Consider the following 24,856-nt stretch of genomic DNA (forward strand, 5'->3'; position numbering starts at 1 on the left):
TTTGCACTGGGAAAAAAAACAACTTTGTATTAAACTAAAAATGAATGCAAAATAGATGTAAGAGATGTCAGACTCTTGACTCAGCCACAAAGTGGTTGAACATGCAAACTCCCAGAGCAGGGCTGCTGAGAGCTGAAGCACATAATATGTAAAAAATCACTGATTCTCTGTTACATCACTCACTACAGAGTTCTAAACTTTCTCTGGAAGCAATGTCAGCTCAAGGACTGTGCGTCAGAAGCTTCATGAAATACATGGCTGAGCAGCTGTATACAGGCCCAAGATCACTATATGCAATGCCAAGTGTAGGCTGGACTGGTGTAAAGCACACCACCGCTGTACTCTAGAGCAATGGAAGCATGTTCTCTGGATTGGTGAATCATGCTTCACTTCGTCTGGCAGTCTGATGGACAAATCTGGGTTTGGCGGATACCAGAAAAACACTAGTTACCAGAATGCATAATGAAACAGACAAATTTGATGGAGGAGGGTTAAAGATCTGAGGATGTTTTTCAGGGTTTGGGCCCCTTAGGACCAGTGAAGGGTGATGTTCATGCAACAGCATACAAAAACATTTTAGACAATTACATGGTCTGATGAATCTGGTGCAGAGAAACTCCAATGGCCAGCACAGAGCCTTAATAATTGCTAATTTCACTGGATGGGCACAAATTCTCACAGATATACTTCAAAATCTTGTGGAAAGTGTTCCCTTCCCAGAAGAGTGGCTGTTATGGCCGCAAAAGATGGGAGGTATGTTTGGTTGCGGTGTTGGACATGCGTCTGGTTTTAGAATGGCATGTCCAACAAATTCATCAAGGTGTGATGGTCAGGAGGCCACAAATGTTTGGCTGTATAGTATTTGGTTGATGGACTAATCTCAGTCCAGCAGCACTGCTCTGTCTGATCCACTTATACAAGTGCAACACACACTAACACGCCATCACCACCACGTATGTGTCACTGCAGTGCTGAGAATGATCTACCACCCAAATAATACCTGCTCCATGGTCATCCTGTGTGGGTACTGACCATTGGAAAACAGAGCAAAATGAGGTTAACAGATGGACTCCAGTCTGTAATTGTAGAACTACAAAGTGCACATATATAGTAAGTGGAACTGGTAAAATGCACAAAGAGTGTAGAAACAAGGAGGTGGTTTCAATGAGACGGCCAGTCAATATTGTGTCTATATTTATTGTTTAAACGCAAATGATCTAGCATTCCTAGATCAGTGTTTTGTGGGATTGATGTGAGCTTTGGCACCTTTATTTTTCAGACTGTCATGCTATGATGGACCCCGTTTAGCCAAATCGTTCATTCATTGCTGTTGCAGTCTTGGTTTCTGATGGACAGGTCAGTTTTGTTCAGAAAAAAGAAACAAGAGGCTAGTATTCCATTTCTAAAGCCATCTGCACTGCTATCCAGTGTGGAAGATACAAGCTTAAAAATGAAGCTGGAAGAAGGGTGAATACTCAATGAACTGTTCAGGTCTCCAGCCCACAAAAGAAGGATCAGGATAGGACGCTCTATATAGCAAGAAGTTGACACCATTCCATTGATGACACCTCACTCCTCAGCGAGAATGAAAGCTCTTTGTGTGTAAAATATGGGCAGCTCAGGAAAAAAAGAACTATAAATGAGCTCTCTCATTGATCCAGAGAGTGAGAAAGCAATAGAAATCCTTTTGATATTGTAATGAAGGCACTTCAGAGGAGTGATGTCCAGCAACTGCTTGCATCAGTAAGCAGCTCAAAGGGAGATGAATGCTTTAGCCGTGCCACAGCAAGCTCTTCACCAGGAATACCACCCCCCCTTACTGCCGTGATCCACTCTGCTAAGCTCAACTCCTACCAGGGATGCCTGAGATTTGTCTATATGGTTAGTGGGCTAGGTATTTAAATGAGGGGAATTTTTATAGCATACAATGTAGGCCTTCCACATAAAAGTTAACCCTCCATTTCAAATAGCATGTTTTGTTGATTTTGTTAGTGAAAAATAACATTTTCTCTATAGAGAAAACAAATATAGGCATGTTTTAACAAAAAAAGGTTATATGTAGTATGAAAAAAAAAGACTTTTAACAATAGCAGAACCTTTTTTATACCTTTATACAACAGGTTTTCCATCATAGAGAACCATTTATTCACTCAAATAGTTCTCTATGGGTTCAATATATAACCCTTGCATTTACTAAGACACATTTTTCTAAGCTGTATCTTTATCACGTGATGCTACAAAGCTGGGAGGGTGAGTCAGTGACACATCTTTTCATACAGCTGCTAATGCTTCACCACTGGACAGTTCATCATGCTTGGAGAGAAACACTAACTCAGAATAGTTTTTTTTTGGCAGATATTAGTGCTATAAAAATCCTGTTTTCTTGAGTTAGCCTGATTACTGATATGTTTCCTTGTAGATAAAGTGCTAAGGATAGCAGGATGGGGTGGACACTGTGGGAAGTAATTGATTGATAACATGTTGCCAAATGTGTTTAATAGGGCATGTATGTAGTTTTCTGGGCTGTTTAGTGACCTGTGCAAACAAAGGACATTAACTAGCAGTTCTGTTATGTCTTATGGCTCAGTTACTTTATTATTGTAAAATTTTAAAATATAACATTTCCATTAACTCTCCTCTTTCTTTATTCAATACACCAGAAAGCATGTAAAAATTAATGGATGAAAGCCTAACTATGGTAACCAGGGTTTGATAGCATTGTATATAATATTTTGATGAAAGTGATGAAATGATCCTAAATGTAATGGGGATGAGCATTTTTTCTTTGCTCTGCTAATCCAAAATGATCCATTTGAAATCCTAAGGCCTTATTCCTCAACATTTCCCATCAATATCTCCAATCTTCCCATAGGCTCAACTGGTAGGCATTTGATTAGAAGGGGGAAATCATTCTATGGATTCTAACACACCCCTGGGAACTATCTATGGAGATCCAGCTCCAGGCTCTGCATTTAGTGAGGCTATAAATACTCCAGCATAGTTACGCTGCTTCTATAGGGCAATAACCAGCTAAATGAAGGAGCTACGTGCCAAGGCTGAGAAGTAACCAGCGAACAGCTTTAGATGGAGGAACCAAACCACCATCAGCGTCAAGGTCGAAATATTGGACTTTTCATTAATGTAATTTGTTCTTACAGAACAATCAACTGCCACCTTTTATTCTGAGAAATGACGATGGAGGTTTAATGATTGAAGCTACAAAGTCAGATCTGTTCTCGTCTAAGTATGGAAGATCTAAACTAATGTTGCAATGCATATAACGTAACATAGGACAGCGCATTCCTAGTGCGGCTGTTAAAATGAAAGCACTAAATCATAAGGAATGTCACTTGTACTGAAATACCTACATATATTATCTTCATTCTGGTATCTAGTGCATTTGAGTAGTGAATGGATTCCTATCAAAATTCCTTCCACATCCAACACTTCTTTCTACACTAATGCTTCCAGCTTTCCAGCACCAGAAACATATTTCCCCTCTGCAGAATAAAGCTGTATACTCTAATGTGTTTGACAACCGGGATGCTTTAATTGAAAGCCACTGAAGGTGTGATTAATCATAATCATAATAAATGGAAAGGCAAATGCACTGGCTAGTTCTAGAGCAGATACAGTAGACAACAAAAACGTGTAGTAAACTGGAATCACAACACCTGCATAAAACATGCCTCGAGTCACAAGTTCATTGGAAACATCTACCTTGTACCTATGCTATATATATAATTTTGGGCTGTGTCTTTTTTTCCATTCATCATGAAATTTAGACACAATTTAAGGGACATCAGGCACTTCCAAATTAATTCAAAAACAGAAAAATGGAGATACAAGGTTTGTTCCGACAGCAGTGGTATAACAAAGTCAGAGACCACCCTTCATGTATTTAATTTACAGGTGAAGTGGCCACGTATTCAGTCTTTCATTTTTCAGCTTCAGTAAAATGTATATTTAACAGGAAATTACACATAAGCCTCAATGACTACATGTAATATTTCATTTTCAGTATTAAGTCTGTCCATCTTTGCCTTTATTCCTCCTCTCAAACCAAGTAATCCCAAATACATTTAGTGGTGGTGAGGGCTGGACTCTGGGATGGCTTTACGATCCTAAACTTATTGAATGGGGATGAACCTTTTTTCTTTTGTCTACTAATCCATAATTTGAAAGAGCCTTATTCTTCAACATTTCCCATCAACATCTCCCGTCTTCCCAAAAGCTAGACTGGTAGGCATTTGATTAGGAGGGGAAATCATTTGTCATTTTTAAATGTTCTGAGAACACCAGCAGCTACACATCCTTTGAGACTCATACGGTTGAGTTGTTTTCTCACACTGGAAGGATGGGCAGAAACACCTGTGGGTTTTTTCAGATGTGAAGCAGCTTAATTTTCTCCTCTGTCTCAAAAACGGAAGCTTTAAGTGTTGTCTAAGGTAGTGTTGGTGGTCTACAAGGTCTTGCACAGTTGTTAGGAGTCCTATATTCTTTATATCTTTTAATAATTTTTTGAACTCCAGCTTTGGAAGTTCCTATTTTTATACTTAACAGCCTTGTACTTGGACTTTGGCTGGAAAAGGATGGTCTCTGAGTTTTGCACAGTACTCTAAGTTCACTTGTAGACTCAGTGCAACACACACTGTCAATGATGTGCTCAGAATGGTCCAACACCCAAGTAATATCTATTTAGCAGGGTTCTTACGGTGGTCCCTTTCCACTGAGGGACAGAGTTCAGAGGAGCTGATAAATCGCACAGCAGCAAACAAACTACAGTCAGGAACTGTGAACCTACAAACTGCACCTATATGATTTATGAGCCAGTGGAAATTCAGTATATGAAAACCAGCAATTCAGTATATATAGTCATACAAAGGTTTGTGCACCCCTGGGCAAATGACACTTTGCTGATTTTCTTTGTGAGAATAAGTGAATCCTCATACATTCTCTACAGAGAACATATTTCTGCACATTTTTATGCACAGTTGGCATTTATCTGCTAAATGTAACATATTTGAAAAAACAAACTTGGCCAGTGCAACAGGTATGGCATATATATTTTAGGATTTATGTAAAATAAATTGTGCACTAAAATGTCATCAAAAATTCAAGATTTAGGCTTCCTGTAAAAGATGTCTTCACTTATTTTCATTTAAGTTAATTAGCTTCTTTCCAGTATGTTAAACTCAGCAAATTAAGAAATTGTGCACTCTAAGTTCCCTAAAGAGCACATGTTAACTCATTTTCACTTAGAGAATTAACAAAATATCATGTATGATGTACGTTGTAGGACATCAGGCCTCAGCGTCAGGACTCAGGCTTCAGACAGAACGGCATCTTTCCTCAAACTAAATTACATTGAATCTCGGAAAAACATTGTCATGTCTCACATCTCATGTAACTGAACATCAGACCAAAACCCATGTTTTTTCCAAGACTCCAAGTTGTTTAGTTTGAGGAATGATGCTGTTCTGTGCGATGCCTGAGTACTGATGCTGAGGTCTAAGGATGTACTAAAATGTACACCGTACATTTCACAGGGAGTCTTTAAACATTTGAATGTGACTGTACAGTATACATACAGACTGGCACAACAACACATACAAACCATGTACACTTGACCCCTTTCCACATAGCACACAGCTATACTCACCCTGCAGTTTCCCAGCTCTTCTGCCGACAGGATGATGGTGCCGCACTTCTTCCCAGGAATACCCCTGCAATGGACAGCAAGTGTTAACTCACACTGAAAGTGACAATTAAACAGTTGTACCACTGCTGCCTCTCCAGCTGAGCTAGGTGTCCAGAACAAAGGCTAGTTAGAGGCTTTCCTTAAGGCTGACTTCTTAAACTGGCTCACTTCTCTTATATGGTCTTGTCACAGTTCATTGCATCATTATACTGGAGAATTCTTAAAGGAATTCTCCAGCACTTTTCAGTCTTTTCACTCTTTACAGCAATTGTATTATATGGTCTGTTGCCACAGACAATCATTTCCGACATGTTTCCCTGTACTTAGAAAAGAAGCAAGACTCCAAACTCAATCACAATAGAATCTATTGGGAAGTTTCGGCACTTCATCAGTAAACATTTGTGCAAATATATGTCTTTCATAGACTTTCACGATTTCAATAGCACCTGTAAATTAAGCTGAAAATTTGTGAAACTTGTAGATTGGACTAGGGAAAGATTTTGTGGTGCGTTACCAGCATAATAATACAGGACTGCCTTTTTTACTGTGGTGAATTTATGGTGATAAGAGCAGCTATGATTTGACACTCATCCTAAAGCCTGCACTGTAAAAGTGTAATAGCTGTAGGTTTAAATGTTTGCTATGTGCAAAAGTCAAATTCCATTTTCGAACACATGCTCTACCCTTACCCACATTTTGGTGTACAGTGATGGTTTATTTGCTGAATGTACCATATTAGAAAAAATAAAACTTCAAATGTGGCCTGTGCAAAAGTTAAAGCACATGCATTTTATGTTTCATATACAACCCCAATTCCAAAAAGCCGGGATGCCGTGTAAATGAAAACAGAATGCAATAATTTGCAGATTTCACAGACCCATATTTTATTCACAATAGAACATAGAACACATATCAGATGTTGAAAGTGAGACATTTTACCATTTTATGAAAAACATTAACTCATTTAGAACTTGATGGTAGCAATGCATCTCAAAAAAGTTGGGACAGGGCCATGTCTACCATTGTGTAGCCTCCCCCCTTCTTTTTAACAACAGTCTGTAAATGTATGGGAAGTGAACAGACCAATTGTTGGAGTTTTGGGAGAAGAATGTTGTTCCTTTCCTGTTATGTAGGATTCTAGCTGCTTAACAGTCCTGGGTCTTCTCTGCCAGATTTTTCATTACATGATGCACCAAATGTTTTCTATTGGTAAAAGCTCTGCAGGCAGGCCAGTTCAGCAACTGGCCTCTTCTTCTGCGAAGCCATGCTGTTGTGATGGATGCAGTATGTGGTTTAGCATTGTCTTGCTGAAATATGTAAGGCCTTCCATGAAAGAGACATTGTCTGGATGGGAACATGTGTTGTTCTGAAACCTCTGCATACTCTTCAGTATTGATAGGTTCTGTTCAGATGTGTAAGCTGCCCACACCATAGCCACTAATGCAACCACATACCATCAGAGATGTAGGCTTTTGATAAACACTGTGCACTGATAACAAGCTGGATGGTCCCTCTCCTCTTGAGTCCGCAAGACATGGCATCCATGGTTTCCAAAACGAATTTCAAATTTTGATTCATCTGACCACAGAACAGTTTTCCATTTTGCCTCAGAGCTTTAGCCCAGAAAAGACGGTGGTGTTTCTGTATTGTGTTGACATATGGCTTCTTCGCTACAGCTTTAACTTGCATTTGTGGAGTACACAGTGAACAGTGTTCACAAATAATGATTTGTGGAAGTCTTCCTGAGCGCATGCAGTGATTTCCAGTACAAAATCATGCCTGTTTTTGATGCAGTGCCGTCTGAGGGCCCAAAGATCATGAGAATCCAATATTGACCGTCAGGGATTTCTCCAGATTATCTGAATTGATGTTGTAAAATAAATATAAATTGTGCACTAAAATGTTCAACAAAAATACAAGATATAAGTTAAGTAAAAGATATTTTCACTTAGAAATTGTACCAAACTTTTGCATACAACCATAGTTATATTTGTATTTCAAATGTTTGTTTGTTTCAGCACCTACACAGTGACTTCTATAAGCATGTTTTATGTTCCTTTTTATAGAGCAGGGCAACATGTTTATTATTATTTGTTGCAATCGGAAGTATAATACAGGTACAGCAGATAGATATTATATAAAAAAAAAGTAATGTGCCAGGTACAAGGCACAAGGCTTTATCTTTCTTTTATTGCCATGGATCTCTTGTTTTCCCCCTTAGCACTGAAGACATTTTGCAACTAACTGTTAGCATGTACAGAGGCTCATGAATGGACATTCAGAGCACTGTAATCTCCTTCCTTCAGTGCTCAGCACGTCAATAAGAAGATAGCGAGTGACTGGAGGCAGTGAAACATCACAGGCTAAAGGCCACGAAGCACGCAGTTGAGTTTATAATACAGTGAACACTGTGAGACTTGCCGCTTCGTCTGCGCTGCCCCCCGGAGTCAACAAATTACGGCCATCCCTGCTCCAGTTGCATAACAATTTCATTAGCATCCGTTTCCTCCATATGGCTAAGCTGCCTGCTGGGGGCCTGCGGTGTTATCAGAGACAGATGCAAGCTATCTGTTTGGCAACACTTTGGTCACGCAGCGCTGCTGCTCCGACCCAAATCTGTTTTTGGTGGTAAAAAACCTTAATGGCCACACATGGTGAATGTCTGCATACAACCTGCTCGCAGGGATCTACTCTGACTCTGGCTGCTGCCTGCTGTTGCTCTTAAAGCCTCATCATGCAACCAGGAAAAAGAAAAAGATCCACTAAAAGATTCACTCTCTTCTTTTATGGTGTAATTCCTTTAGGCCTGTTTTCAAGAGAGCTTCTACACAAACCTTTGTTCTTAAAGGAATAGTTTGCCATGAAATCACATTATACAACACCCCCCATATCCCAAACACAGTCAAATGGCCAAGAAATGACAAATGACCAAGAAATTAGCTAATGTAGTTAATAAGTATGTCACTCAAATTTTTTTCTTCTATTTCATGACCCTAATAGCCACATTGCAATTCTAAAGAAGCAAAAGCTGGATGAAAACATGTACAAACTGATCGACTTCATTTTGAGGTGCTTGATTTTTTTGAAGAACTATTCCTTTAAAGCAACAGTATGTAACAATTGTACTGTAATATAATAGCTTCAAAATACTTTTGATGGTACAACCCCAATTCCAATGAAGTTGGGACATTGTGTAAAACATAAATAAAAACAGAATACGGTGATTTGCAAATCCTTTTCAACCTATATTCAATTGAATACACTACAAAAACAAGATATTTAATGTTCAAACGGATAAACTTTATTGTTTTTTGCAAATATTCACTCATTTTGAATTTGATGCCTGCAACGCGTTCCAAAGAAGTTGGGACAGGGACAAAAAAAGTTGAAGACAAAGTTGAGGAATGCTCAAAAAACACCTTTTTGGAACATTCCACAGGTGAACAGGTTAATTGGAGTGTCATGATTGGGTATAAAGGGAGCATCCCTGAAATGAAAGGCTCAGTTGTTCACAAGCAAGGATGGGGGGAGGTTCACCACTTTGTGAACAACTGAGTGAGCAAATAGTCCAACAGTTTAAGAACAATATTTCTCAATGTTCACTTGCAAGGAATGTAGGGATTTCATCATCTAAAGTTCATAATATCATCAAAAGATTCAGAGAATCTGGAGAAATCTCTGCACGTAAGCGGCAAGGCAGAAAACCAACATTGAATGACTTTCGATCACTCAGGCGGCACTGCATTAAAAACCGACATCATTCTGTAACAGATATTACCACATGGGCTCAGGAACACTTCAGAAAACCATAGTCAGTGAACACAGTCCGTCGCTCCATCTACAAGTGCAAGTTAAAACTCTGCCATACAAAGCGAAAGCCATATATCAACAACACCCTGAAACGCCGCCGGCTTCTCTGGGCCTGAGCTCATCTGAGATGGACTGACACAAAGTGGAAAAGTGTCCTGTGGTCTTTCAAATTGTTTTTGGAAATCATGGGCGTTGTGTCCTCCGGGCCAAAGAGGAAAAGGACTGTCTAGATTGTTATCAGCGCAAAGTTCAAAAGCTCTGATGGTATGGGATGTGTTAGTGCCCATGGCATGGGTAACTTGCACATCTGTGAAGGCACCATTAATGCTGAAAGGTACATACAGGTTTTGGAGCAACACATGCTGCCATCCAAGCAACATCTTTTTCTGGGACGTCCCTGTTATTTCAGCAAGACAATGCCAAGCCACATTCTGCACATGTTACAACAGCGTGGCTTCGTAGTAAAAGAGTGTGGGTACTAGACTGGCCTACCTGCATTCCAGACCAGTCTCCCATTGAAAATGTGTGGCGCATTATGAAGTGCAAAATACGACAGTGGAGACCCCGGACTGTTGAGCAACTGAAGTCGTACATCAAGCAAGAAAGGGAAAGAATTCCACCTACAACAATTAGTATCCTCAGTTCCCAAATGCTTATTGAGCGTTGTTAAAAGGAAAGGTGATGTAACACAGTGGTAAACATGCCCCTGTCCCAACTTCTTTGGAATGTGTGGCAGCCATCAAATTGAAAATGAGTAAATATTTGCAAAAAACAATAAAGTTTATCTGTTTACTAACATTAAATATCTTGTCTTTGTAGTGTATTCAATTGAATATAGGTTGAACAGGATTTGCAAATCATCGTATTCTATTTTTATATATGTTTTACACAACATTCCAGCTTCATTGGAATTGGGGTTCTACACTGACTTATAATAGGGAGAGTGGCATCACTGTTGTTTCCACTGTGGCCCTGAACATCTGCTATAGTGCTATGTAACTTTGGAGGAGGAGTTGGAGAAACTCGAAAAAAAAAAACAGAAATTATACACGCCATTACAGTACTGAGTAAACGTGCTCCCTTTATTTAATTTCTAGTCAAATCAGCCATTTTTCTTGGAAAATGCAAGTTATTCATTTTGCAGGATATTTTTCCAAAGAGGTTAGATGTAAAGTAATCCACTCCCAAGCTGCTGGGGTTCTCTGAACAATGGACTGACCAAAAGGCCTCAACATCATTCAATTATTTATTTGAATTATGAGAAACAGAAAATGCAACCAACATACACAGCATATCTGAACAGATCACATAAACTTAAATTGCAAAATTTGATGACAGAAATAACTAGGGTTGATAAACTCAATTCAACAAATCCAACACCCGCGTTATTGAAACGGCACCTTGAGTTACAAACTGAATTTGATCTCACCACAACAACTGACGCTGAGCAACTGCTATTGTGTACACGTAGTAGTTATTATGAACATGGGGAAAAACCCTCGAGACTCTTAGCCCACCAACTTAAAAGACAAACTTCATCTCGATCAATTTCCCACATTAAAGATTCACTTGGTGCGTTATGCTCTGATTCACCATCTAAAAATGCTGTCTTTAAGTCCTTTTATTTTACTCTCTACCAATCTGAATCCCTCTCCGATGATACCGAGTTGCTTTCATTCTTTGACAGCCTGGAGTTTCCCTCTGTGAATATTACAGCTATACACATTCTTGATTCGCCCTTAGACTTGGAATAGATTTCTCTCTCAATCAATTCTATGCAAACTAATAAAGCACCTGGTCTTGACGGCTTTCCCGTCGAATTTTTCAGTGATAGGTTATCTCCTCTTCTTCTCGATGTGTATAATGAATCCTTACTATCTGGATCTCTCCCTCCTACTTTTATGGAAGCATCCATATTTCTCCTTCTGAAGAAGGATAAGGATCCCACCTCCTGTGCTTCATATAGACCTTTGTCACTCCTAAATGTGGACTTGAAAATCCTGGCGAAATTATTGGCTTTACGTTTGGAGAAGGTTCTTCCTGAAATAATTTCTTATGATCAGAATGGTTTTATTAAAGGTCGCCACCTCTTTTTTAACGTCCACACCCTTTTAAATACGATTTTTACGGAACATTCCTCCTCTTTTCCAGAAGTGATCATTTCCTTAGATGCAGAGAAAGCATTTGATCGGGTTGAGTGAGGTTACCTATTTGAAGTTTTGCGTAGATTCAGCTTTGGAGAGACATTCATTTCTTGGATTAAATTGTTGTATTCTTCCCCCATGGCTAGTGTTCACACCAACTGTGTCCGTTCTACATACTTTCCACTTTCACGCGGGACGAGGCAGGGGTGCCCGCTATCCCCCTGATGTTTGCCCTCGCTATTGAACCCCGATTGCACTCAAATCTCTTTCATCTTTTCGTGGAATTTTTCATTCTGGAATCGAACTGAAATTATCTTTGTATGCTGATGACTTGTTGCTATATGTGACTGATCCAATAATTTCTCTTCCTCCTATTATGTCACTCTTGAAGAGATTTGGATCAATCTCAGGCTATAATGTAAAGTTACAGAAAAGCAAGTGTTACCCTGTAAACTCACTGGCTTTATCACTTAATCAATCCACTTTTCCATTTAAATATGCCCCTGCTGGTTTTAGGTATTTAGGGATCCATATATCTCGAACTTTGCCCTCTCTTTTCCATAACAATTTCTCTCCTTTGATTGATAAATTGAAACTGGACTTACAAAGATGGAAGTCTCTCCCCTGATCCCTTATTGGGAGAATTAACACTGTAAAAATGAATGTTATGCCTAAGTTTCTTTTTCTGTTTCAAACTATTCTGCTACTTCTCCCTAAATCTTTTTTTGAAACTTTGGATCAGCTCATCATTTCTTTTATATGGGATGGAAAGATTCCCAAAGTGAGGAAATCCTTGTTGCAGAGATTCAAATTTGATGGGGGGCTCGCCCTTCCTAATTTTCTATTCTATTACTGGGCAGCTCATATTCCAAAAATCTTGTGTTTGCTCCATTCCCCAAATTTGCTATGGGTTCAAATTGAAACTCACTCCCTTTCTTCATCTTCAGTATCTACACTTGTAGCTTCCTCCTTACCTCTCAGGCTTAAAGATTTTACCATCAACCCCATAGTCCTCTCTACCCTTCGGATTTGGATTCAATTTAGGCGCCACTTTAAACTTATGTCACCTTCATCATCTTTGCCTATATTGGAAAACCATTTATTCCCACCCGCCCTGAATGACACTGCTTTTATTACTTGGCACAGCAGAGGTATTAAATCCCTTCATGATCTTTATAAAGATGGTGTTTTTTGTAGCTTTGCTCAGTTATCAGTTGAATTCAACCTGCCCCCTTCCCACTTGTTTAGATACTTGCAAATTAGACGCTGTGTCTCTTCTCTTTTTTTGGATTACATCCGCTTACCTGTTGGATATCCCTTGGATGACTTTTTGTCTTTAGATCCCTTTCAAAAATGTTGTATATCCAACATCTATTCGAAGCTTTTTAATCTGGACCCATGTTCCACGAATAACATTAAATATTGTGGGAAAATGAGCTGGGCATTGCCCTGACAGACCAATGGTGGGATAAGGCTATCGCCTTCAATTACAATTGATTCAATTTAAAGTATTGTACAGAGATCAACAATCTAAGTCTCAGCTATCTAAATTTTATCCGAACACCACCAATGACCAATGTGATACATGTCATACCTCACAGTGTAATCTGAGCCATATGTATTTTTTCTGTCCCGCTTTACGCAAGTTTTGGCTAGCTAACTTTAAAACTATGTAAAAAGTTCTAGGCGTGGACATCGAAATGAACTTTTCTTTAGCAATATTTGGCCTTTCTACAGATTTACCCCTGCTCACCAGTGGACAATTGGACATTTTGGCTTTTACATCCTTATTAGCGAGGCGCTGCATTTTGTTGTTATGGAAATCTCCAAAACCCCCCTTAATTTCAAGGTGGCTTTGTGATGTCATGCACTTTCTTAAACTTGATGGGATAAGGTTTACTCTGAGAGGCAATACTGCTGAAGTGGAATCTCCTCCTTTCCTATTTCAACTCTCTTCAGACCATGCCAAATGACTGCCCCCCCCCTTTTTTATTTAATTATTAATGTATCTTTTATTATGTAATTTTTTTGTACATATCTATTTATGTATTTTTATTTCGATTTTTTATCCTCTTTATCCCAGTTATCTAATCATATATTCTCATATTCATTTATTGGGTTAATTGGGCTGTTTGTTTAGTAATGTAAAATTTACTTTGGCGATTGGGGTTATTAGTTGGGTGCCACTAGGGGTAAGGGTAAGGTGAAAGAGAAAACTTAATGGAGGGAGGGTAGAGAGGGAGTGGAAGGGTGTGTGGGAGGGGGGAAGAGAAAAAGGGAAAAGAAGGGGAAGAGTTAGGAAAAATGATAACATAATCCAAATTGGTCCTTTAATTCATTCATTTATTTGTGTTTTTATAGCTGTGACCAAATACCAGATACTGTTCAGGCCTTTTCTTTTCCTTCATTGGATTTGTCCTGTATCTTAGTTTTTCTGATGTCTTGACTTATTCCCTCAATAAAAAAAAAAAGAAAAAGAAAATGCAACCAACTTCTAAGACTAAGCTTTGGAGGTATGGAAAAACATCCCATGTGTTTCAAAAGCTGAAAGCAATTCTGTCAAAACAAATGTAAGAGTTTGCACTTCTGACTTTATTACCTTTTTTACCTTTTTTCATTGTGAAGAAATGCCAACATAGTGTTTGATAAAACAAGACACACAACAATAACTCATCAAATTCAAATCATAATAAAATATATTGTTCTCTGCTTACAAAAAAAAAGATGTTTCTACAAAGGCAAAGTTTCTGAAAGCTCTGGCATGTGGAGATGTTCTATAAATAATCATGTAACAGTACTAAATAATGAAGGATGGGTTTATGGAATAGAACGTGCTCTGCTAGACCACATCGGCACGGATGCAGTGACATCTGTATCATCTCTAACCCTCAGAAAGGTCAGCATATAAAAGCCACAAGTGAGGAGACTGAAACAGTACAAGCAGGGATTAGAAGAGATGTATCAGGGAAAGGTCAGGCCTACAGAGATACACCTGGGCTGTGTCAGAGTAACCTGTATACAATCTGACAGGAAAAACCTGTAAGCAGAGATGCTGCAGGAAACCTTTATTGCAGAGGAAATGTACCAACTTTTTGCTTTGATTTCCAGCTTTTGGACCAAATCCACTGGGTTCTTTTGTGTTTGTTTAATAAAGGTTTGGGATGGGTTGGTAAAAGTAATTGTTGGCTTGGATGTATGGTGGTAGGACCAAGTCTCACTTCCCGTTCCACCTTAAATTATACAACGGTTACATTCAGATGCATGTATGGGCACTAGTGTGTCACTCCTGCACGGAATGGAGGTGGAATGGAAATTTGAGCAGCAGTGTGAATTTGGTACTGGATGACACAACAATTAGTGCACTACAGAGTTGATTTACTTTATACCAATGTAGAAAATGTCAAACATGAATCATTAAGATGGACAGCAGCAGCAAGAACTGCAAAAATTCAAGTTGTCACTGAGAATAAAAAAAACTACTTGAGGAGGATGAAGACATATCTGAGCAGGTAGGCAGTTAGATTGTTTAGCTAGCATTAACCCCTTGCACGGCTAGGGCCCGCTGATGGGCCTACAGTTATAAATAATAAGAGTAAGAAGTAAAGAAGATGAAAATGCGCCGAAAACGTTACTTTGCATGAAAGCAATGACGTATGTGTGTGTGTAGCAGGAGAAATACGGTTACTTTGGGGAGGGCTGGTCTGCATTATAACTCCCTGAAAACTGAACTGAAAGTCCCACTCTGGTCCTTTACAACCTTTACAAAACTTTCACACGTTAAAACTTCTGAACAGGTTCTTCACTCAAAGGTGGTTCTTTAAAGAAGCAATTCTTTAAAGAGACACTCCAGTCACAATGAAAAATGTAACCATTACACCTGTTGCAAACATTCCTATTTGCAAACTAAAATCAAGACACAGTAGGCTCTAGAGTGAGATTTCAAAAGTAGTGTAAATGAAAATAAACTTGAATAAAACTTGCCCCTTCTGATGATGTATTTTGAAGGCAAAAAAAGCTACAACTGTTTTGTGTTTCTGTTTGTTTGAGTTTTGCATACAGACTGTTTTATTTATTTATCTTTAGCTCATGAAAGCAGAAGGAAGGCAGTTAGCTAAAAGTACTACTATGAAGCCTATTATCTTACTCCTTGCCTGTATAACCTCTTAGTCTCCAGGGTATATTTTGGTTTTTCCATCTGAATTTACATACATCAAAATTTACCCAAATAGAAAGGCAAATTATTCAATAACTGCATTAAATGAATGTGTGATGGTGGGGAGCAAGGAGATAAACGACTTTTATTAAGGGCAAATCCAGGATCATGGTCGATATAGTCCAGGGTCATTGAGCCAACACAGATTGATCTGGGGGCAGACATGACAAACAAACAAGAATCAAACAATAAACAACGTCCCAAACAGCAAACAATCAGAACGATCAAACAGGCTTACAAACATACAAACAAAGACCAGCACTAGACTAAGGAAAACACAGGGCTTAAATACAAGAGGGCTAACGAGGGTTCACAAGACACAGGTGGAAAACAGGTGGAAACAATCAGGGGCGGAGACAAGAATCAAGGGGCGAAACCAAACAAACAAGCACATGGACGATAAAAAGTAAACAGAAAAGCACATGAGGAGTGGGAAGAGCCGTGACAATCGATATCGCGACAATATGTAATTTTTATTTTATTGTATTTATTTGTTTATTTATTTTGTAAAAGCTCCCCTCAAATGAAGAGAAAATGTATTTTATGATCACACATATTGCTGTATGCCTACAATTTGCTGCTGAAAGCCCAAAATCTTAAACGCTTTGTATTATTAACAATTAGTAAAAATATTTTTTCATAGAGCTCATCACTGAAGAGACGCCATCTGTTTATAGTTTATAGCTCAGATTTGTGGAAAATGGCTCGACTTTCAGTCTTTCAGATTGTGAGTTCAGCTTCTTATCACCCATCTATTTGACTGGAAAGAAGACACATCACAAGACATATCACACCCACTTTTTGAAGCTTATGAAATATGAAAGTTATGAAGAATATGATGTGCGTTTTGGTGGTTCCAAGGTGTTTATGAGGATAACTGTAGTAACTGCCTTTATAATATCATTACGGTGGAGAGAATAAATTACTCAAATGACAGAAATGACTCATCAGATAAGGGGAACAACAAAACTAAAAGTTAGCAGCAAAACTGACTATCGTGACACCAGGTGTCTCTGGTGTCCATTGTGTGCTGAATGAAGATGCTGCTTTCTTTATGATTTTGTTCAGCAGCTGAGGTGTTAAAATACTAGCTTGAAGGCATTTATTAGCCTATAGAACAGTGAGTAGGCTAGCAACCAGAGTTGGTTGACACCTCTGGGATTCCCAATGGTCTGATGATGTATTTGTGCGATACATGTTGCGTATAGTGGTGAGACAAGCATGTTTAATGAACACAAGCGAAGTGAAATTAACATTCTTGGTCGAAACCATAATTAAGTAACTAAACTAAACTAAAAAAGGTGCTTTTATACATGACTATAGATAATTATGTATGCTTTTGAATGAACATACAAATGCTAAAAAATGCTTCAAATGCTTTTTGGGGAAAGAAAACTGGGAGAACTCAATGACTTCTTTCATTTTCTTTCATTTTAATAATTGCTAAGTAATATTAAATATTGCAAGTTGCAAAATTGCAAACATAAAATAATTCACACCTTCCTCATGTCAGCTCCACTATAATGATGGAAACACTTTGTTTTTAACATGTAAAACTCGTGGAAGTGGCTTTGAAACTCTTGCCCAGCAATCTGCAGTAGGGGTGGTATTAGTCACATTTAGAAAGGTCATAAACCTCAGCAGGACCTAACAAATGCATTTGTTTGCAGTAGCAAGAGAAAAAAGATTTATAACCAAAAGATATTGAGTTACTCAGTTTTATTTGTGATTTTAATGATTTGTTTAATTAATTATTCATTGAATTATCCTAAAATTGTTTTGGGAACCAACATGTTGGCACATTCCTAATGAAAACAATAGAAAAACTCTGTCAAACTGATGAAGCTGGGATATATAACACTGTGCTATAGAATATTGCATAACATGACAAATAATATATTAAACTCTAGATTTAGGCAGGAACACCCCTTTAAAGAAGTGTGTTCTTCTATGGAATCGTCACCAATAACCCTTCTCAGCACGTTTATTTTAAGACTCTTTGCATTGAGGATGCTGAAGTAAATAGTTTTTAATGCCCCATGTTTTATCTGAGCTATCAGTTTGAGATAAACGTTATACAGTGACTGCTCTGCAATATTGCTGACACTTTAATATCTCCACATCAAGAATTATTGTGATGGTGAAACTGCATCAGGTATATCACTTTCACATATGAGTTTATCATCTGCTTCCCTTCTTTTTATTGGATGTGGGCTTAAAAGTTCCTGCAGTCCTTTATGTGCTGGCTAATTGGTTTCATTAGTCAACCCTGATGTCCTTTCAGATCTACAAAAGGTCTGAATTTTATTGTCGCATTAGCACAACAATGCACTATGAAGGGCACGAACACTTCTCCATGGAGACGTGTACGAGGCTTTATCTGTTTGTTTGATGATATTATTCTGAGGCCTACTGCCTGCCGCAGTCTCTAATAATGGAAACATTGGGCACTTTTCAAACTGAAACTCTTAAAGGCTTCTTTTTAATTAAGTATTTTTTTGTATTACATTGTTAACTTTGTGCAGGTTGTACCAAAATCAGGCAACATATATTCTTACTGGACCATTTTTGTCTATGGATCCCTTCAGATTGAATAGGCTGTTTGGTTACTGTGCCTTTACGACTGACATATGCAAACAGTTGTATTGTGAATTGTGTCTCATTGAAAAAGTATTCCAGGTTGAAACATTCATTATAACTTACAATGCTGTTGTAGATGGAGTCAGCAGTATATGTAAATGTGTGTTTTTTGTGACATCACAAAAATAATGAGTGTGTTTATATGCACTTAATAATATGACAACTGCAGAAAATCAGATTTTGGCAGTAATCCGATCAACACGTTTACATGCAGACTGAGAGATCCGAAAGAAATCAGAGTAAGAGTATACATGCACTGAGAAATTTGATTACTGAGCTAAAATCAAGCTCTCTTTATCAGAATTCTTAATCAGATTTCTAGACTTTACTCTGATCTAAGAAATTGGAAATTGGATTGGAGAAACTGGATAACTGCAGAAATGCGATTATGATAATACGGAACACTGAGTGCATGTAAATGCATGTAAAACATTGGGAATCCCTGTGGTGTCAACTCTGACTGCTAGCCTACTCACTGATCTATAGGCTAATAAATGCCTTCAAAGCTAGTATTCTATCACCTCAGTTGTTGAACAAAATCATAAAGAAAGCAGCAATTATTCAAATAGCTTAAAGGGGAGTAAAGATTAATTCAGATATAAGCAGTCATTCAGACAGTTTAACTATTATCAACATTACATATAAAAACATGCATTCAGACTTGGTAGGTTTGATTTAATTAAAACAAACATGCATGTATCTCTTCAAGCCCTGATTTGGTAATCATAGAATGGCTGAGGCATTATAAAATACAGGATATACACATGTGATTGCACTCATACATTATTATGTATTAAGGCACCCAGGTTTCTCCATTTGGTAAAAGCAATAAACCACTTGAGGCTGTTTACAGGGATTTCACCCTGATGTGTCATGGAAAACCACTATATCACAGGTAGTCTCATGGCTTATCACTCTAATATCACTAGACAGATAATACAAGACATAAATAAAGCCAACGAGCCCAGACAGAAAAGAGAGCAGGCCGATTTTGAAAGTTTGCTGGAGATTATTGCAGTTATTGTACAGCATAAAATATGCCAATCAGATGGGATCTTACACTTTTCATTTTGGTTTACTGGCATCGCTTTGATATCACTATATATGTTGCTTTGGTCTGGACTATTGAACCAAACTACAAGTATAAACACACCATAAGAAGTTCCACTGCTTATTTTGGATAAGAAATAAAATGGCTGTGTTTGTGTTACATCACGACCCCTGGTTCTTTTCACCACCACTGTAAAGAAATTGATAAGAGCTGGTAAGTTTCTCTACAATGCTAAATTTCAGAAGCACTTTGACTTTGTACAGCTCCACCACTGAGTTATGCAGAAACCTTTGAAAAATTTAAATGCATGTTGTTTATCCAGCTTAGATTTCATATATGGACTGTATGGAAGTGAATAGTATGTTTTTGAACCTTACTACTCCTATTTAAAATAAATTAGATGTTTTTTATTGGTATGGGCCCTTTAATAACTTCTCCTGGAACCACATATCTCAGCATAGAACCATTTAAAGTCCTTTATTTTTAAGACTGCCAAAGACTGATCCCTGCAGCTGCCTGGTCATTAAATGGTCTCTTCTACTTTACAACAGTGTTGTATTGGTGTGGAGGCCCAGCTGATGAGCTGCCAATGGGTTTTGTGTCATCAACAGCTAGCCTTCCCAAAGGATGGATACAGAGACCAGGAAATCGATAAGAAACTCTCAACTGATTGATCAAGAAAAGGTCAAGCTCCATGTACCACAGTTGCCCACCAGTTGCCACCACATACTGACAAAACAGAAACTGTTCATTGCTCACTATCGACTGCAAAAACCCAGCCTAAAATATCCTCAGTCTTGATCATTACTATAAACCTGACCTCCACAGAAAGAATGCTCTTCAGAAGGCCACAGATACTTGATGACCTCACACCTCGTCCAAATCCAATTTGAGGCTGAGCTGGAAAAGAATAAACACAATAAACCTTTTGAACTGCAGAAGCTCAGAGATTTTTTGGCAACCCCAGGGTTCTGATGCACTCTCTTGGCAGTCTTCTCATGCAAAATTCATGCAGTATTTCTGGTTGTACTTTCTGGCTGTTGTGATTCCAAAACATAATATTTCGAGATGGATTTTAATTATGTAAGTTTGCCTTCAAATGACTATGCAGTAATCAAACATCAAGATGGTGATAATAAATACATTTTTAAAATGTCAAAAAAAGGCTTTTTTTCTATGTGGTATCTGCTTTAATTAACCTCTGACTGAAGCGGCCGAGACATGTTCCAATGAGACAGATGTATAAGCCAGGAAGCCAATCTGTCTTGGGCAGTGCACTTGTGTACGACTATGTCCATTCGCCTGCCAATACGAGATTACAGAAAGAGAAGCAGATGATTCATGAGGATCAGTTTGCATATGATTGCCTAATTAAAACCTTACAAACTTCTCACACCTCAGATGCAATATCTGCAACGCAAAGGAGCCTTCAGATTTCCCTAATCGACTGTGAGAGCAATCATGATTGTTTATTCACCAAAAATGTTTTTTTGAATGGACTTTATAGAAAGCTCAGGGATTTTTTTTCCCAGTGATTTAGGGGTTGACACTGACGTTCTGGAATAAAGCTGAGCTGAATCTGATGAGTTTTGGAGGCTGCACGCACCAACTGGCTCACATTCTATGTAATATTGTGCTAAATTTCCTTTTTCATCACTCAAAGCACAACAGGAGACATTTTAGACTATGAGAATAATGTGTCATGTAACATTACCCACTGTAGTGCCATATCCATCACTACTACTACTGCAAATGTGTGTCTGACTCCACAGTGTGCTGCACAACAATATGGAATAGCTATTATCTCATTAAAGGTGCATTATTTATTTTATTACTAGTACAAATAAGCTAGAACATGAACAAAAAGAGTTTTTTCAGCAATTACATCAGCACAAGTGTATTATGTGCTTGAAAAACCCCATTTATGAAACTGCAGGATGGAACGGAGGCCTTGTCTGTGTTTACACTGACCTTCTGTCAGTCATTTTATAAGACCCTTCATTTTACATTCATTTTAAAAGAATGGAAAAGGACTGGCAACATTCCTCCTAGTCAGGTATATACATGCAAAAAGTTTAAGAACTTGTTTGCAAGATCAGACCACGCCTTCAACAGCACGTTTTTTTCACAAACACTGTATCACTCTGAAATGGCTGAACGGCTGAAATGCCGTTGCTAAGCAACAACCTCGATGGCTGTAGAAGACGCTTAAGTCATTTGATCATTTTTACTTCTTACTTTGTGCACAAACAGAAAAGGCATACTTTTAAGATCACATTTGACCGACAGCCGATTTGGTCCCAAACTGAATCGAATAACACTCGACAAATTGGGCTGTAAGATGCTTTACAGACTGGCTGGAATGAAACAAGATTAATATTGACTTAGCAACAATTGACAAAACTGAGCTACATTTGATATTGCGTCATTTTTATGGCTCAGTCCAATTTGGTCAGACTCTGAAGATGAAACTATATGTTTGGTGAATGGTATTCGGTTAATTTCTGGCTAATTCCAGGTTGTTTAGGTGTTCTTCTGTCACAGCTGCCGACTGAAAAGCTGCTCAGCGGTGATGACAGTTTCAGAATTTAATGTAAAGAGCTGGAGAACAAACTGCCGGCTGTGCAGTGAGTGAGTGGAGCGCGTTACTGTGACGTAGCAACAAGCTGATGTTAAGGAACTATAATTTGATCTGATTGTTCTTGCCTGTGCAAAAAGCATGTCAGCACACATCTCGTTTCCGTTTTACTTTTGTTTACTCTTTTCCCCATTACTATATGAGTGGACAAATGTGGCCTGGATGCTTTCATTGGCCTTTGTGTGCATGAAGGCTCTTGGTTTGGAGCTAACTTCAGCCTCGCATATTTTCCATCTTTTGTTACATTGGCTGCATTTACATACAAAGATTTTTGCCAATCTGATTAAATACATTGCAATTACAGAATAAGACTTAGGTGTTTACATGCTCACTCTACTCAACAGTCTGATGGAAAATCTCTGTTTACATGTACACAACAAGTAATCATATCCAAAATTACACACATGCACAGAATACCATTAATGTAGATCTTACCATAACAATGAGCATTGCATCAGTCCACTCAGAGTGAGATGAGCAGCAGTGTGTTACCTGAGTTTTCAGTTGGCGTGCTTGTGTTTTTAATTGATTTAAAATGGAAAATGCACTTCACATGTACTTATTAAAGAAGTGGCGAGAGGAAGATGTCGTGTTCTGAGACACATAAGCTGGACGTCTGTCCCACCGACGTCTTTTAATGTTCAAAGCATAAACTTCGTCTCCTCTGCAGACCAGTTTCTGCTCCGTCATGTTGAACGTTATGATGCAAACGCACATGAGCAGAACGCACTTTAACTTTCTTATTGGGAATGTAATCAGATACATTTGTTTACATGGTCAATTTTCTTCTGTTTAATTGATTGTATCCCAAATGGCTTTAATCACACTAGTCTATTACAGATAAGGTTTATACATGGACATATTTTATTCTGACTGAGCTACTGGTCAGATTATTAACAGATTATTAGGCTGTATGTAAACGTTGCTATTCTTTATCCTCTCACATGCTAGTCAGATGCATTTCCGCTCATGTAATTGTATATGGATAACAAAAATGCATTCTATTTACTGTTGGTGGTTGGTTTGTGTAGTGGTTAACACCTTTGCTTTCTATGCTGTAGACTGGGGTTCAATCCCAGGGCAAGCACCCTACACTATACCAATTAGGGTCCTTGGGCAAGACTCCTAACACCACCTTGGCCTACCTGTGTAAAATGATCAAATTGTAAGTCACTCTGGATAAGAGCGTCAGCCAAATGCCGTTAATGTAAATGACTTAAGTGTGGTCAAGATCCATCTCTGACCGCTTCAAAATGTTGTTGAGTGATCCGATCATAATCCGTTTACAATTTGTCTTCAGGTTGTTTTCTTGCAGTCAAGTGAAATCCGAACGGGATCCAATCACCAAAACCTCATGTTAGTGCAAGGTGTAAACTGTCTGAACAACCGCACAGCACAGATGCAGCTAGCAGAGACCTGGTTGAAAAACACTGTAGTATTGCTTTAAATTCCGTGGTATCTAGGGGTGCAAACATTGTGCATAATTTATGAGGAGTTTTAAATTCACTCACTGGTCCTACTTAAACAACACTCGGTATTTTAAGCATGACTCATACAGTTGTCAGACTTCCCCCCTCGGTCTCTGGGCTGCGACATGGGCCCAGTTCTAATCTAAATGGATGCGCAGTGTCACGTCTTCTCTAAAACCCAAGAGCATGTGCCAGGTTGCCAAATAATCACCACGCTCCCCACCCTGCGCTCCTCTGCTGCAGCTAGAGCCCTTAATTATAAAACCCTACAGAGAGAGAGACGGAGAAAACAAACAGACACAGAATTGTAATGATGGTAAAAGTTACATATTTATCTCGTCTCAGCTGGAAGAAGAAGAGATTTGGGTGGGAGCGCGGCAGGAACTCTTCTAAAGCAGCAAACAAAGACTATATAACATCAGTATGGGATTTGTCTTATGATCTTCACATAACATGAAAAGGCTTAGTACTAAATGGCCTGCAGCAGTCGAAGAAATCTGCACATTCTTCAGTGATAAGAAGGAAAGACCAAGCATCATTTTGCTGAAAACGATAAAGCCCGAGAAAAGCTTTGTACCCCTATCTGTTTAAGAATTCAGAGAAGTCTGTTACTGATATTTTTACATCTGCCACAAACTTATCATAGATGTCATCTAAACTTTCTTACACTATTTAAAAAAGCCAGCTACCTTTAATGTTGTGTGAATATGTTTTTAATGAATGGATCACCAGAAAAAATCTCATTACTAGTGGATATCAAATGTACTACAATTTTCTTGTTTGTTTTTTTTTGTTTGTTTGTTTTTTTTGTTTCCCTAATGTATGGTTATGAGATTTAATTTCTACATATATATTTTTCAACCACTCTTTATTCCTTATAATTAACCCCTTAAAATCCCAGTCTTATTAAAAATTAAGGCTTTTTATTCAGTAACTACAGGGACTTCAGTGCAAACTGGCTGAGGTTTCTTGGGTTATAAAACTGTGCAATAAAACTTTAAATGAATCTGGACATTAAGGGGTTAAACAGGTTGTTTTGTTTTTATTTTTATTTCTGTGCCGACTTTGGGAAAAATTTGAGTGAAGGAAGGCCTCATAGTGCAAAAAAGTAACACCAATAAAAGACTGTTGGACATCCATTCCAAAACCATGGGTATTATTATAGAGTTGCACCCCTACTTTCTAAGTAA

The 24,856-nt window shown here is 38.3% G+C and overlaps 1 protein-coding gene across 2 annotated transcripts in view; it reads right to left on the bottom strand.

Moving 5' to 3' along the window:
• cpne5b (copine Vb) overlaps nt 1–24,856 on the bottom strand; it is a 236,459-nt gene that overhangs the window by 90,724 nt on the left and 120,879 nt on the right. For both annotated transcript variants that reach the window (XM_017712880.2, XM_017712889.2), the window contains one exon: nt 5,663–5,726. In XM_017712880.2, coding sequence (XP_017568369.1) covers nt 5,663–5,726 — 64 coding nt within the window. The remainder of the gene's footprint in view (nt 1–5,662; nt 5,727–24,856) is intronic.

The sequence above is a fragment of the Pygocentrus nattereri genome, chromosome 21 (genome assembly GCF_015220715.1).
Source record: "Pygocentrus nattereri isolate fPygNat1 chromosome 21, fPygNat1.pri, whole genome shotgun sequence".
NCBI lineage: Eukaryota > Metazoa > Chordata > Actinopteri > Characiformes > Serrasalmidae > Pygocentrus > Pygocentrus nattereri.